The sequence below is a fragment of the Jaculus jaculus genome, chromosome 1, assembly GCF_020740685.1.
Source record: "Jaculus jaculus isolate mJacJac1 chromosome 1, mJacJac1.mat.Y.cur, whole genome shotgun sequence".
Classification (NCBI taxonomy): Eukaryota; Metazoa; Chordata; class Mammalia; order Rodentia; family Dipodidae; genus Jaculus; species Jaculus jaculus.
In genome coordinates this window covers 58,338,064-58,354,654 of record NC_059102.1, presented here as the reverse complement: position 1 = coordinate 58,354,654, position 16,591 = coordinate 58,338,064, and the positions used below count along the sequence as shown (strand labels likewise).

The window sequence follows — 16,591 nt, the reverse complement described above, 5'->3', positions numbered from 1 at the left end:
TTTGGCATTGGCCTGTAATGTTTTGGGGGCATCAGGAACCTCACTGGAAGGTATCCCATCCCTGGCACTGAAAATTTTCTAGTAACGATCTACGGCTTCTGGGTGCACCATTATCCAAAAAGTATGTTTCCATATGGCTTGTTCATACCCTCTTAAATTTTTATTTTTTGAGGCAAGCCCAACAGACCTACCGTTATTTTGTGTGTGTGCGCGTGTGTGTGTGCGCATGTGTGCGCGTGTGTGTGATATTAAGGTCATTGACTCAATTGGACTTGATTCTTGTGGATGGAGCGAGATAAAGTTCTATTTTCATCCTTTTACATACAGATATCCTGTTTTCCCAGCACCATTTGTTAAAGAGGCTGTCTTTTCACCAATGAATATTTTTGGCATTTTTGTCAAAAATCAGATGGTTGCTGCTGCTTAGATTTACATCTGGGTCCTCTATTCTATTCTATTGACCTAAGTGTCTGTCTTTGTGCTAGTACCATGCTGTTTTTGTTACTATGGCTTTGTAATATAGCTTAAAATCAGGTATGGCAATACTGCCAGCCTTATTTTTGTTGCTCAAAATTGTTTGGCCATCCAAGGTGTTTTGTCCTTTCAAATGAATTTTAGGAGTGTTTTTTTCTATTTCTGTGAGGAATGCATTCGGATTTTCTTTTTTTTTTTTTGTGCTCAAATCATTTTATTAGACAAGAAAGCAGGAAGGGACTGAAGATATCTGCAGAGTCCCACATCCTTTGCTGCATGGATCTCCACGTCCCCTCCATCACTGAAAATCTGGAATTAAAAAATATTTTATTTTATTTTTATTTATTTGAGTGAGACAAATAGGCAGGTGAAGAGAGAGAGAGAAAGGATGTGCCAGGGTCTCCAGCCACTGCAGACAGACTACAGATATGTATGCCCCTTGTACATCTGTCTTACATGGGTGCTGGAGTATCACACCTGAGTCCTTTGGCTTTGCAGGTAAGTGCCTTAACCACTGAGAAATCTCTCCTGCTCCTGGAATTTTTTTTTTTTTTTTTTTAGAGAGAGAGAGAGAGGGAGAGAGAGAGAGAGACAGACAGAGACAAAGAGAGAGAGAATATGAATTGGTACACTAGGGCCTCAGCCACTGCCATCCAATGCCAGATGCTTGAGCTACCTAGTGGGCATGTGTGACCTTGTGCTTGCCTCACCTTTGTGCATGTGGCTTACATGGAAGGAATATGGAGAGTCAAACATGGGTTCTTAGGCTTCACAGGCAAGTGCCTTAACTGCTAAGCCATCTGTCTAGCCTTTTTTGTTTTTTGAGCTAGGGTCTCACTGTAGCCCAGGCTGACCTGGAATTCACTATGTGTCTCAGGGTGGCCTTGAACTCACAGTGATACTCCTACTTTGGCTTCCCAAGTGCTGGGATTAAAGGCATGTGGTAACACACTTGGTGCCACTGGAATTTTGATGGAGATTGCATTAAATGCATAGATTGCTTTTGGTAAGATTGACATTTTCACAATATTGATTGTTCCAATCCAAGAACCTGGGATATCTTTCCATTTCCTAATGTCTTCTGCAATTTCTGTCTTCAGTGTTTTAATGTTTTCTTTGTAGCAATCCTTCAATTTTTTGGTTTATCCCAAGGAACTTTATTATTTTTTGAGACAATTGTGAATGGGAATGATTCCCTGATTTAATTCTCAGCATGTTTGTTGCTAATATATAGGAAAGCTACTGATTTCTGTGTGTTTATTTTATACCTTGATACATTGCTAAAAGTGCTTATAAGCTCTAACAGTTTGTTAGTAGAATCTTTAGGGTCCTTTATGTATAGAATCATATCATCTGCAAATAATGATAATTTCATCTCTTCCTGTCCAATTTTTATACCTTTTATAACTGTGTCTTGCCTTATTGCTTTAGCTAAGACTTACAGTCCTATATCAAATAAAAGCAGGGACACTGGACACCCTTGTCTTATTCTTTATTTTAGTGGAAAAGCTTCAAATTTTTCCACATTTAGTATTATGTTGGCTGTAGGTTTGTCATAAATAGCCTTTATTATATTGAGATATGTTCCTTCTATTCCCAGTTTCTATAGGACTTTTTAATCACGAAGGGATGTTGGATTTTGTCAATTTTTTTTTCTTCTAATGAGATGATCATGTGATTTTTCTCCTTCAATCCATTTATATAATGTATTAGGTTTATCAATTTGCATATGTTGAACCATCCTTGCATCTCTGGGAGAAAGCCTACCTGGTTGGGGTGAATGATCTTTCTGATATATTCTTGTATTCTCTTTGCCAGTGTTCTGTTGAGAATTTTTTTTTTTTTTTTTTTGAGGTAGGGTTTCACCCTAGCTCTGGCTGACCTAGAATTCACTATGTAGTCTTAGTGTGGCCTCAAACTCCTGGTGATCCACCTACCTCTGCCTTCAAAGTTCTGAAATTAAAGGCATGTGCCACCATGCCCGGCTTGTTGAGAATTTTTACATCTATGTTCATGAGGGAGATTGGTCTGTAATTTTCTTTTTTTGTTCTTTGGTTTTGGTATCAGGGTCATATAAATCTGATGTTATATCTTTTTAAAAAATTTTTTTGTTTATTTATATATTTGAGAACGACAGACAGAGAGAGAAAGAGGCAGAGAGAGAGAATTGGCGTGCCAGGGCCTCCAGCCACTACAAACAAACTCCAGATGCGTGCGCCCCCTTGTGCATCTGGCTAATGTGGGTCCTGGGGAATCGAGCCTCGAACCGGGCTCCTTAGGCTTCACAGGCAAGCGCTTAACCGCTAAGCCATCTCTCCAGCCCGATGATGTTATATCTTTTTAGGGTAGGACATTAAGGTGTCAGGTGTGGCTGTTATGTTATTCTCAGAGTAAAATCAGAAGTGACCATAGGCATTGGGTTTGCCTGCTATGTAAGTATTCTAGTAGGCTGGGTGGAGCAAATTCTAAAATTCAACTGAGCAATATATACAATCAAAACCAGCACAGAGCACGAGTGGGTATTAAAACAAACATATAATCTAACAAAGTCAAAATCCCTAAGAGTGTGTGTTGTCCCACACCCTTAATCCTATCAACTGGGAGGCTGAAATTTTTGGACCAGGTTACCCTGGGGCAGAGTGAGAACCTGCTCCCCAGAATGACAAAAGAAGACAATGGCATTATAAATCAGGAAGCAACAAAAGACAATCTCAAAATACAGTTTATTTAAGAATGTCAAAGCCCACTATCAGTCAAGTCTAACAGATAACCTGCTCTGACACCAAGGTTATGAAAAGTGCTTCCAAGGCGGGCCTATATACCAGCCTTTGGGACAGGTCTTGACCTGGAGGAGGTTGACTTTTGGAATGGCTTCAGGTCTCAGCTATGCTGTATGCCCACTTGGGTCCTACTTTACTGAGCTGTGGGCTTGGCTGGGCTGGCTGGGTCAATGGTCCACTGTTCTGATCACCTGAGCTGAGTCTTGTGTAGCTGAGCTCCCTTCCCCAGATCTCCAGTGGTTGTGGGCACTGGAGGTTGGGGCAGGAGGCTGTTGAGGGTGCCAGAGCTACATAGCTGGTCCCCGTGGTCTTTTTCCTCAGATGCTGATCACTGCTGTTCTCCTGCAGGGTTTTGACTTCGCAAGGAGGCTGGTGTGATTGGAGAGTCCCCTCTCCTGGCTCTGCTCCTGTGGCTGAGGCAGGGCAGGCAGGGCAGGGCGGGGCAGGGCATAGCTCTTCCCAGAGATCCGGACCAGTGCCGTGGCGGGAGCTGCTTCTGTGTTTGCTAGAAGCTCAGAGTCTCTCCTGCTTTGGTTGATAATTCCTTATACACCTTCACTTTTTGGTAGAGCAGTGTATTGTGATATTATTCTGCTTATTTCTCCCCCTAAGCTGCTTTGGTGTGGCCAAAACATATTTTTAATGATTAGTTTAAAGGTTTTATTATGGTATTTTTTTTCAACAAAACTTTTTTGTTGTTTCCCTCTCCCTCTTCTCTCCCACGCCTCTCCCCCATCTCCCTCCAATAGCTTCCTTTCTGCTTCCCTGTCACTTGTGTCCTTTTACCCTTCGCTCCTTTCGCATACCTCTTGTTCCCCTATCTAGTTTCATAGCCTATACCCCCTTTCACACCTCTTAATTTACATACAACAAACATTAAAAGTTAGGATCTTGGGCTGGGGAGATGGCTTAGCAGTTAAGGCATTTGCCTATAAAGCCGAAGGACCTTGATTCAATTCCCCAGGACCCACATAAACCAGATGCACAAGATGGAGCATGCATCTGGAGTTCCTTTGCAGTGGCTGGAGGCCCTGCTGCACCCATTCTCTCTCTTTCTGCCTCTTTCTCTCTCACTGTCTCAAATTAAAAAATAAAAAAGAAGTTAGATTCTTCATATAAGAGAGAACATGTGACTTTTGTCTTCCTGAGTCTAAGTCATGTCATACAGTATTTTCCAGATCCACCCATTTCCCTGCAAATTTTGTTTTTTACCTTGAGCTGTATAAAATTTCTATTACATACATACATACACACACACACACACATTTTCATTATCCATTCTTTTGTTGATGTACATCTAGGCTGGTTCTATTTCCTTGCTATTGTGAATAGAGCAGCAGTAAACATGGATGTGTATGTATCTCTATGCTGGTTTTAAAGCTCTTTGGGTATATGCCAAGGATCATATAATCAGTCACATGGTATTTTTGTTTGTTTGTTTGGAGCTTCTCCTCGAGTCTATAAGCCAAAATAAACCTTTTTTTTTCCCCCACGAGCTGCTTTTGGTTGGATGATTTCTGCCAGCAATGCAAAACTGAATGCAATCAGTTGGTATTTAATTTTTTTTTTTTTGGTTTTCTGAGGTAAGATCTCACTGTATCCTAGGCTGACCTGGAATTCACTCTGTAGTCTCAGGGTGGCCTTGAACTCACAGCCATCCTCCTACCTCTGCCTCCCGAGTGCTGCGATTAAAGGCGTGCGCCACCCCGCCCGGCCTGGTATATAATTTTTTGAGAAACCCCCTGGGGTAGTTTTAATGGATGTCTCCCAGTAGATTCAGGAGTTTTATTCCAGCTTGTAACTTGGTACTACTGTGGGTGGGCCCTAGGGTCCAGCCCTAAGGTATGGGGGCAGTTTAAAGATATGCAAAGTGCTTGAGTTCTGCCTGGGGTTCCTGGAGTGTGCTTGTTAGTATTGGTGGTGGTTGCTTCTCCATTCTCATTGATTTGTGAAAGATGGCCAACTTCTTCTGCCATTATGGAAATTCCACCGGATCTGTAAGCTCGAAATAAATTCCCTTTCTCCCATTACTGTGTCTGGTCGGGAGTTTCATCCAGTCAATGTGAAGCTGACTGCGGTGCCTACGTAATGATTTCTACATCGGCTATACTAGTTTAAATCCTTACTAGCAGTGAATAAGCAAGGGCTCCTCTTTTCTCACATCCTCACCAGCATTTGTTACCATTTGTCATCTTCTTTATCTTCTTTTTATTTTTGAGGTAGGGTCTCACCCTAGTCCAGGCTGACCTGGAATTTGCTCTGTAGTCTCAGGCTGGCCTAGAACTCACAGCAGTCCTCCCACCTCTGCCTCCTGAGTGCTGGGATTAAAGGCGTGCACCATCATGCCCAGCCCCATTTGTTTTCTTGATGATAGTTATATAACTGGGGTCAGATGGTATCTCATAATGGTGGTTTTTTTTTTTAAATTTTTATTAACATTTTCCATGAGTATGAAATATATCCCATGGTAATTCCCTCCCTTCCCACCCTCATAGTGGTGGTTTTAATTTGCATTTTCCTGATGGCTAAGGATGTTGAACACTTTAAGAAATATCTACTAGCCATTTGTGTTTCTTCTCTTGAGAATCATCTGCTCATTTCACCAGCCCATTTATTGACTAGCATTTTTTTTAATGTTTAATTTTGGCAGTGTTTTTTGTTGTTATTGTTGTTGTTGTTGTTGTTCATTTTTCTTTTTTTTCTTCTTTTTCTTTTTTTAGCATCATGGAAGTTTCATTTGGATGTGGATTTTAAACTGTCAATACGAATGCCAAGATACTACACAAAACATCCACAGTAACTTTTCCGTTTTTTTTTGAATCTTCACAAACATTTCCTACATAATTCAACACGGAGCAGGGAAATGGTACATTATTCTTTCATTTTGCATACAATGGAAAAACAAATATATATATATATATATATAACAAATTATATTATATTACAGAATATAATATAATTATATTATATTACAAAATATATTACAAATTTTAACTAATAAACACTAGGCAGGTTGACAGTTTAAGTCTATAAGTGAGAAATTACCTAACAAAAATAATGAGAATTTACTCAGCATCAGCTACTTCCATAACCGAATGTTATTTTGATAAAACTTGCTGTCCATCAGACTTCTGGCATAAACTAGTATCCTGCAGTACTGCTGCTCACACCTGGGCTCTTCACAACTTACAAAATGTGAAAAGTGGGAGCAAACATTTGAAAAAAATACCCTCAGATTTCATTATAAGTAGGAGTAAGTGTGACGGGATTTCTGTCCAAGCATCTAGAAATCACCCAAGCTTAAAAAACCTATATTCAAGAGGAGCACTTTTGTCCAACAGAGGAGTTGAAAACCAAACTCAAGTGTTTAGGTGGGGGGGTATTCAACCTCCATTTGAAAATTGTCTTAAAAAAAAAGACCACCAAAAATAGAATCACTAAATTTATTTTAAAAATTATAAAACGTTTCTTACAAAAGAGCATTACATTCTGCAGACTGCTCTGAACAAATGCCAGGGACATGTGGACTATTACTTTCCTCTCTATCCCCCTCCCCCAAATGTTTACAGTGACCACAAAGCAAGGTGTTCACAATAATTACACAGGGAGAATTTTTTTAAAACCACCAACAATGAACAAAATATAAAATTCACTCACTCTGCTGATGTTTCAAAATTTCAATGTTAGTTTTTGCATGCCCTCCCCCCAACCCTGTGTGTAAGGAACTAAAACATTACATCTGGTGAACAGCAAAGATTTCACTACACCTCAAATGCAGAACACCTATGAAGCCGAGGAATGTTGGCTTTTTAAACAGAAGCAGATAAAAAAAAAAAAAAAGATGCAGGACTCCTTCAGTTCCTCACTAGTCTTAGAAAAGCTTTCCAGAATACTGCTTCACACTATAAAAAAGAAAAAAATATCTTGCATTAGAATCCTTCAACATCTGCATACTGCTTCACACTGTTCTGCAGCAAATACTGTGCATTCTGTATCTGGTCCTGTGTTCCTGTAATAGCAATGATCTGATCTTCGGATCCTTCTAAAGGTACATCAATTTTGATGGAAGCTCCAGACTCATGGCGAATGTGCTTAATACACTGACCACCTTTGCCAATAGTAGATCCACCCAAATCTTTGGGAATAGTTACTTGTGTAGTAATAATAGGCCCACCAAGATCACCATAAGAGCCATGTCCCCCTGCATAGGAATAATCATATCCTGAGCCACCCTGTGGTTCATAAGCCATTTGCCATTCTGATGGGCTCCATGTATCCATTGCAGATTCCCAAGTTTCATCAGCACTGAAACCAACCATGCCACCATAGCGGTCTCCAGGTCTCCCTCTTCTGTCATAGGCCATTAGATCTTCTCCTCTGGGTGGTGGAAGAGGAAGATTCTGAGCTCTGCTACTACCCCAGCCACCCGGGCCAGGAGGAGGAGGAGGAGGTCCTTGACGAGGGCTCATGTCATCGTAATCTCTTCTAGAGGGAGGCATGGGACGTCCGACCAGGAGGCATTCTATCAAAACCACCTCTTCCCCGCATAGGAAATCCCACAGGACGACCACGGCGGTCATCAAACATCGTTGTAAAACCACCATAATCATAGGTTTCATTGTAGAAGTTAGGATCGTAAGGTTGTGCACGACCTTTGAAGGGCGGCTCAGATATAAGATCAAGGATGATCTTTATGCACTCCACAACCCTGTCAGGCTTTCCTCCAATAAGAACGACTCTGTCGGTGGAATGAGGGCAGCATTCTTGAAAACTTTTGATTGTTGTCTGAGTGCTCTCTCGAAGGTCTTTGATTTTAGCACCTTTAACTCCAGTAATTCCTCCTGCCAGACTCTGATGAATCAACAGTCTCAACTCACAGTCGAAGTCATTTCCTTTATAGTGTTGGTCATTTAAGCATTCCACAGCATCAGATTCGAGCGGGAGCTGGCTGGTTGCAGTGGGTGATGGCAACTGCAGGCCCTCTTCCAAGGTAGGGATGATTTTCTTCAGAATTTCTCCAATTGTTTCAGTATCAGCACTGATGCTCAATATGCGCTCGGGGCCACTGCTGTCTGGGACTGAAACACTGGCATTGTAGTCTGTACGAAGCGCCTTAATATTCTTGCCTCCTTTTCCAATCACTGCCCCCACATTCTTGCTCTGAAGCAGAATGCGCAATTCAACCATCTCATCTGTGTTTCTAGATCTTTTAAATGCTTGTTCCTCTTCCATATCCTCCGCAGGGCATTTACCAAATTCACCATTGGTTTCAGTGTTGGGGAAGGTTTCCTCTGGTTGTTCAGTTTCCATTTTCTTATATTAAAGACAGTTATCTAGAGGCGGCAAACAAGTGGGGACAGGCAAGACGTCAACATCGGTGCAGTGAGAAACAGAGGGTAATAGCGTCTGCAGTAGCCTCGCCAATAGCCTGTTGTTGATTTTTGAAGGTAGGGTCTCACTCTACCTCAGACTGATGTGGAATTCACTATGGACTCTCAGGGTGGCCTCAAACTCACGCTGGTTCTCCTATCTCTGCCTCCTGAGTGCTGGGATTAAAGGCATGCGCCACCACGCCTGGCTCTCATTTGGCAGCCCTTTATGACCTCTAACTACCAAATTACTGTCTGATGTGCAGCTGGAAGAAATTTTATTCCATTCCCTAGGCTTTCTGTTCACTATACTAATAATTTTCTTTGCTATGCAGAAACTTTTAAATTCCCTGTAGTTCCATTTGTTAATTCTTGGACGATTTCTTATACCATCTTAGTCTTGTTCAGAAACTTCTTGGCTATACCTATATCTTGAAGTGCGTTCCCTATGTTTTCCTATAGCACTTTCAGCATTTCAGAATTTTTGGGGGGAGGTAGGGTTTGAGGTAAAAAATTTCCAGGCTGATGTGGAATTCAATATTCAGTCTCGGGCTGGCCTCAAACTCATGTTGATCCTCCTACCTTGGCTTCCCGAGTGTTGGGATTAAGTGTTGGGATTAAATGTGTGTGTCACTGTTGCAGTCAGGTTCAGCATTGCTGGTAGAAATTACCCAACCAAGAGCAGCTTATGGGGAAAAAGAGGCTTATTTTGGTTAACAGGCTTGAGGGGGAAGTTCCATGATGGCAGGGAAAATGATGGTATGAGCAGGAGGTGGACATTACCCCCTGGCCAACATCAAGTGGGCCATAGCAACAGGTGCCAAACACTGACAAGGGGACACTGGCTATAACACCCTTAAGCCCATCCCCAACAACACACTGCCTCCAGGAGGTGTTAATTCCCAAATCTCCATCAGCTGGGAATGTAGCATTCAGAACACCTAAGTTTATGGGGGACATCTGAATCAAACCACCACATTCCGCCCTGACCCCATAAACTGATATCCATACGTGATATAAAATACAATGCATTCAGTCCAACTTTAGAAGTCCCCATAGTTTTTATCAATCCCAATGATGCTGCAACATTTCCATAGTCCAAGATCTTTTAATTGAGCCATAATACCAAAAAGTCCCCCCAAAACCCATAACTGCACAGAATAAACATTCATACTACAAAATATGGCATGAGGCATGGCAAAGAAGTATTCAACCAATACAAAATTTAAAACAACCAGGGAAAACATCAAACTCTGTAGCTTCAAGTTCAACAACTGTAGCCAGTGACAAATTTCTAAATCTGGTAATTCTAACCAGCAACAGTCCTTTGCATTCCAATTCTGCCCCTCCAGCTAGGCTACTCACAGTCCTGGAAAACTTCATCTGGGGCCCAGCAGCTTTCCCTAGTAGCCATCTCATGGCCCCAGTATCTCCACTGGGTCTCCACTGCAACCCACAGTTCATCCTCATGGTTCCATGGGGTCTCCATGCAGGCATCCAGCAAACCTGCTTCACACTGCCCATGGTCATTTTCAAAACACAAGACCATGTTGCAAAGTCAATGACCCTCTCTTTGCTGCATTTTTTAATACTCCACAACACCAAGTAGAGCACCAGTTTGTTAATCCAGTGAGGAACAAAGCAGACTTTGAAGAACAGGACATTCTTTTGTAGCCCCAGTGTAGGTGAGCTGTCCCAATCTCAATGGTTGTCATCTCTCAAACAATTTGCAGGTGAACAGACAGCAGTTTAGGCCCAAAGATTTCATTTTTTTCTGTGCCATATCCCTCTGCTCACACCAGTCCATTTCTTTTTTTTTTTTTAAATATTTTTTGTTTATTTTTATTTATTTGAAAGTGACAGATAGAGAAAGAGGCAGATAGAGAGAGGGAGAGAAAATGGGTGCGCCAGGGCCTCCAGCCACTGCAAACAAACTCCAGACATGTGCGCCCCCCCTTGTGCATCTGGCTAACGTGGGTCCTGGGAATCGTGCCTTGAACCGTGGTCCTTAGGCTTCACAGGCAAGCGCTTAACTGCTAAGCCATCTCTCCAGTCCACACCAGTACATTTCTACGCAGTGCACTCCTGCACAACTTCTTATGGGCTTAATAGCAAGCTTCTCACACAAACTGCTAACCCAGTCTGAGCAAAGGTCTTTCTCACCCTCATAAGCCAAACCTCATGGCCCATAGTTCTTACTGTATTCAGGTCTTTCAATTCTGAACAGAATAGTCCATCAAGCTGTACTTACAGCACTGCAAGGCATCTCTTAGGCCACGGTTTCAAATCCTTCCACATTCATTTTGAAAATCAGCTCCAAAAGGCCAAAGCCACACAGTCAGGTGTCTAGCAGCAATCCCACTCCTTGGGACCACTTTACTGTTGCAGTCAGGTTCACATTGCTGGTAGAAATCACCTGACCAAGAAGCAGCTTATGGGAAAAAGAGGTTTATTTTGGCTTACAGGCTTGCAGAGGAAGCTCCACCATGGCAGGGGAAAATAATGGCATGAGCAGAGGGTGGACATCACCCCCTGGCTAACATAAGGTGGATAATAGCAACGGGAAAGTGTGCCAAACACTGACATGGGGAAAGTGGCTATAACACCCATAAGCCCACCCCCAATAACACACCGCCTCTAGGAGGCTTTAATTTCCAATTGCCGTCAGCTGGGAACCTAGCATTCAGAACACCTAAATTTATGGGGGACACCTGAATCAAACCACCACAGTCACTATGCCAGAGAGAGAGAGAGAGAGAGAGAGAGACAGACAGACAGAGAGAGAGAGACAGAGAGAGAGAGAGAGAGAGAGAATGAGCACCACTTCCTGCATCTGGCTTTATGTGGGTACTGGAGGATTGAACTCAGGTCATTAGGCTTTGTAGGCAAGTACCTTAACTGCTGAACCATCTTTTCAGCTCCATTTTAGGTTTTGAATTAATTTTTGTGCAGGTTGAGAGATGTCTTCTGCAGGTGGACATTCAGTTTTGCTAGCATCATCTGTTGAATGGTCTATTTTTCTCCAATGTGTGCTCTTTGAACTTAGGACCTTGTGCATGCTAGGCTAGGTCTCTCCCTCCTGCTTTTTTCACTTGTTACTTTGAGACACATCTTCTTATGTTGCCCAGGCTGCCCTTGAAGTCACTGTCATTTAGGTAGGTCTTCATCCTCTTGCCTGAGCCTCCAGACTAGCTGCTATTACTGGCTCACCTCACCTGAATCTCTTTTTGTCTAAATTATGATTTTTTATTTATTTGAGATAGAATGATAATGGGCATGCCAGGTCCTCTTGCCACTGAACACAAACTCCAGATGCATGTGCCACTTTGTGGATTTACATAGGTACTGGGGAATTGAATCTTGACCAGCAGGCTTTGCAAGCAGGTACCTTTAACTGCTGAGCCATCAGCCCTATCATAACATTTTAATATATATTTTAGATACAGATGAAAGTGTAGTTGGGATCAAACTGTATGTACAGTATGGTATCCTGCTTTCATCAACTATGTAGTATTTTAAGTTTTTTTTTTGAGGTAGGGTCTCACTGTAGCTTGGGCTGACCTGGAATTCACTATGTAGTCTCAGGGTGACCTTGAACTCATGGCAATCCTCCTACCTTTGCCTCCTGAGTGCTGGGATTAAAGGCATGCACACCATACCTGGCTCTTTTTTTTTATTTTAGAGAGAGAGACTGAGAGAAGAGAGACAGAGAATTGGTGTGCCAGGGCCTCAGCCACTGAAATTGAACTCCAGATGATTGCACCACCTAGTGGGCCTGTATGACCTTGCACTTTCCTCACCTTTGTGCATCTGGCTAACCTGGGATACGGAGAATCAAACATGGGTCCTTAGACTTTGTAGGCAAGTGCTTTAACCTCTAAGCCATCTCCAGCCCTATTTTAAGTATTCTTGATGTCACCTGAATATCATATAAGGACTACAGACAGTGTGAACAACCCTGGATTTATTATCACTTTTCATAAAATTTCTCTCTGTGTTTCTTTCCTTGCTTTGCTTATAAAATCACGTTTAGAGGACTGGAGGCAAAGCACAGCGTTAGTGTTTGCCTGGCATGCATGAGGCTCTGGGTTTGATCCAACACACACACACACACACACACACACACACAGAGTTTAGTGGAAGGCCATACACAGGAAGGACTAAAAGACCTGAGGGCTCAGCAGGACAGGAACCAGAGAAACTTGTTGGGTCACAACTATGAAAACATACAGACAGTTGTTTAAAATACTGTCATTGATGACTCACTTATAAATGCCTCCCATCCCCATGCATCTTTGCCTAAGACTGAAATTCCTGAGAACTATAACTGTTTAGGCCGTCTTGGGCCATTTGTACCTTTCAACCTGCCCTTCCCCACCTTGATGTGCTTTGTCAAAATGAGATAATAAATCAAGAAAGAGGACGCCATGGGATTCAGAAATGAGGAGACCCAACCTAAGAGGGGGGTGAAGCAGATTCCCAGGTTCAGGGAGGTTCTATGACAGCAAACGCAGAGGAGGCTCAGAAATCAATCAGCCCAAATTGCAGCAGGCCTGACGGCTTTGGATAAGTGTTGCTAAACAAGTAATGTTGTACATGTGGTTAAAGTCTATGGTCACTCGCGTAAGTGCAGGAGAACAATCTTGACCATGGGAGTGGGCCTCCTTTGAGGTCAGCACTAGAGTAGGTAGCTGTGTTATGGTCATATAGTAGGGCTGTGGTTTGACGGTGTCCTCCACATTCACATGAGGAAGTGGAATCTTCAACATAACAGTATTAGGAGCGAGGCTTTAGAAGGTGATTGGGCCACGAGGTCCCTTATGAGTGGCATTAGTGTCTGTAGAAGGGTGGAAGGACACTAGCTAGAGAGCTCTTTATGGCCCTGGCGTCACCCTGGAGGAGCACTACCCCTCTCCGGAGGCTATAATATCACACTATCTCAGAAGCAGAGCTTAGGTCCTTAGCAGCTACCTATTGGTCCCTTGATCTGCTGTCCACCTTCCAGAATTGTTAGAAATACATTTCCAGTCTTTATAAATTACCCAGTCTTAGAGTAATTTTGTTATAGCAGCAGGAATAGACTAAGACATAGAATGACACATAGCAGTGAAAGGAATGAGTTTCAATGTACACAAAGTGAATAAATTTTTGGGCTGGGGAGATGGCTCAGTGATCAAAGGCACTTGCTTGCTCCCTAGTATCCCCACAAAGCCAGATGCACAAAGTGGCACATGTGTCTGGAGTTCATTTGCAGCCTAAGAGTGTACACATATGTACTCTATCCTTCCTCACAAATAAAAAAATTAAAAATAGTTTAAAAAAATGAAGGCTGGGCATGGTGGCGTACACTTTTAATACCAGAAGAGGTAGGAGGATTGCCATGGGCCACCCTGAGACTGAACTCCAGGCCAGCCTGGACCTCGAAAAACAAAACAAAACAAAACAGCAGACAAAAAAGGATATATATATATATTTTTTTTTTTTTTTTTTTGAGACAGGGTTTTACTCTGTAGCCCATGCTGGCATAGAAACTCACTAACTCACTATGTAACCTAGATTGATTTTGATCTCATTGTGACCATCTGCCTCAGCCTCTTAAATGCTGGGATTAAATGTAGTTATGAGCCACTGTGTCTGCCTTTTTTTCTATAATTTTATCTTCTTATTGTCAACTTCAATAATTATAAACAAAAACCATGATAATACCTTCCCCTCACATTCCCCTTTACAACTCCACTCTCCATTGTATCCCCCTCCCCCTATCAATCAGTCTTTTATTTTTGATGTCATCATCTTTTCCTCCTATTATGATAGTCTTGTGTAGGTAATGTCAGGTACTGTGAGGTCATGGATATCCAGGCCATTTTGTGTCTGGAAGAGTGCATTGTAAGGAGTCCTACCCTTCCTTTGGCTCTTACATTCTTTCTGCCACCTCTTCTGCAATAGACCCTGAGCCTTAGAAGGTGTGATAGACATATTGCAGTGCTGAGCACTCCCCTGTCACTTCTCAGCACCATGATGCCTTCTGAGTCATTCTAAGGTCACTGCCATCTGAAAAGAGAAGCTTCTCTAACCAAAAGTAAGAGTAGCATTAATATATGGGTATGAACGTTAAAAGAAGTGCTTACCAGGCAGTTTGGTAAGCATCATATGTACATTTAGGCAGTGTGTCTGCCTTTTGAATACATCTTTCATAGTGTTGAATAGCAATGCAAAGCTAGATAAAAAGCAAGTACTATATGATGCTATTTATAAAAATTTCAAGAAAAACTAATCCATGAGTATTGTAGATAGCTTCATGTTGCTGGGATGAACATTCAAACTAGACACAGATTGTGGGAGGAAGAGATTTGTTTCAAGTTTACAGATCCAGGGAAAGTTCCATAATGTGAAGGAAGCTGACTTCCATTCATAAATCCAAGCAGAGAGAGAAAAACCAGCAGCAGCCAGTAAACACCCCCAAAAAACCAGTAAGCACAAAACCAGGAGCAAGCAGGACTCCAGATCTCTGCATAACTTTGGGCTGGAATTTAGATCCACCCCCAAACATACCTTAGAGCTGGACCCCAGGATCTGCCCCCTAGTGACACCTCCTCCAGCCAGGCAGCTGTATACCACAGTTACAAGCTTTAATAAAAGACCCGAGTCTACGGAATACATACATTCAAATCTCCACAATGAGTTAGAGTTTTAAAAATGATTACCTTGGTGCTGGGAAGATCGCTCAGCACTTAAGAGCAGTTGTTGTTTAAACATAGGAGCCTCTCCAGCCAGGTACTGTTAAGTTTTAAACCCTAGAACTGATGTAAAAAGCTGAGTGTGGCATTGGAGAGATGGTTCAGTGGTTAAGACACTTGCCTACAAAGCCTAAGGACCCAGGTTCAATTCCTCAGTACACAGGCAAAGCCAAATGCATAAAGTGGCTCATGTGTATAGAGTTCATTTGCAGTGGTTAGAGGTCCTGGCGTGTCCATTCTCTCTGTCTGCCTCTTTTTCTCAAATAAATAAATAAAATAATTTAAAAAAGGTGTGGCCATGAACTTTTGTAACTCCAGTCTGTGGGGAGGAAGGAGCATGGAGATAGGAGAATAGCTGGGGCTTGCCAACAGACAGCAGCTCCAGGTTGAGGAAGACCCTGTGGTAGTGAATGTATGTCCCCCATAGACTCAGGTGTTTTATTAACATCGGATTTGCAGCTTCAGCCCCTAGCAAGCCTCCTGCTACGGGGGCATGTCACTGGGGGTGGACCTGCATTTCAGCTCCGAGTTGTGCAGAGGTGTGAGCTCTGGCAGGGTCCTTGCTTCCCCCAGTGTGCTTGCTGCTTTTGGTTTTTAGGGGTTGTTTTATTGTTTCTGTTTGTATTTATGAAGGGGAGTAAGCTTCTTCTGTCATAGATGGAATTTCTCCTGCATCTGTAAGCCGAAATGATTCCCCTTCTCCCATAAACTGTGTCTGGTTTGGATGTTTATCCCAGCCACATGGAACTGACTACTACAGACCGTGTCTCAGAGAATATGCAGACTGAGGGACGAGGACACCTATTGTTTTCCTCTGGCCTCTGAACACCTGTGCATGGGGCATGCATCTACACACACACACACACACACACACACACAAACACACACACACATACACACGTGATTTACCTTTGGGGATGGCATTGAGCCTGTAGTTTAACACAACAAGTGCTTGTTTTTGGCTGGAAATGTTCTACATTTTTCAGGATCCTGTTAAATGAGGAGAATACATAAGTAAAAAATAATTGAGCTATATAATTAATAGTTGAATACTATAGTATAAGTAGTATGTAAGTTATTTTTTTAATTTTTATTTTATTTATTTATTTATTTGAGAGTGACAGAGAGAGAAAGAGGCAGATAGAGAAAGGGAGACAGAATGGGTGCGCCAGGGCCTCCAGCCACTGAAAACGAACTCCAGACGTGTGCCCTCCCTTGTACATCTGGCTAA

The 16,591-nt window shown here is 42.4% G+C and overlaps 2 protein-coding genes across 2 annotated transcripts in view; both read right to left on the bottom strand.

Annotated features, from left to right (window-relative positions):
* Window positions 1-756: 756 nt before the first annotated feature.
* The window catches only part of Pip5k1b (phosphatidylinositol-4-phosphate 5-kinase type 1 beta), a 320,487-nt gene continuing 304,652 nt past the window's right edge, over window positions 757-16,591 (bottom strand). The window contains exons 15-16 of the mRNA XM_045142359.1: window positions 16,270-16,350; window positions 757-783 (exon numbers count right to left, since the gene is read on the bottom strand). Coding sequence (XP_044998294.1) covers window positions 16,297-16,350 — 54 coding nt within the window. The 3' untranslated portion in view covers window positions 757-783; window positions 16,270-16,296. The remainder of the gene's footprint in view (window positions 784-16,269; window positions 16,351-16,591) is intronic.
* On the bottom strand, window positions 6,953-8,667 carry LOC123457759 (heterogeneous nuclear ribonucleoprotein K-like). Its single transcript, XM_045142362.1, is given in 2 exon segments — window positions 6,953-7,763; window positions 7,765-8,667. Coding segments are annotated over 2 exon segments (1,380 nt in total). The 5' UTR covers window positions 8,565-8,667; the 3' UTR covers window positions 6,953-7,183.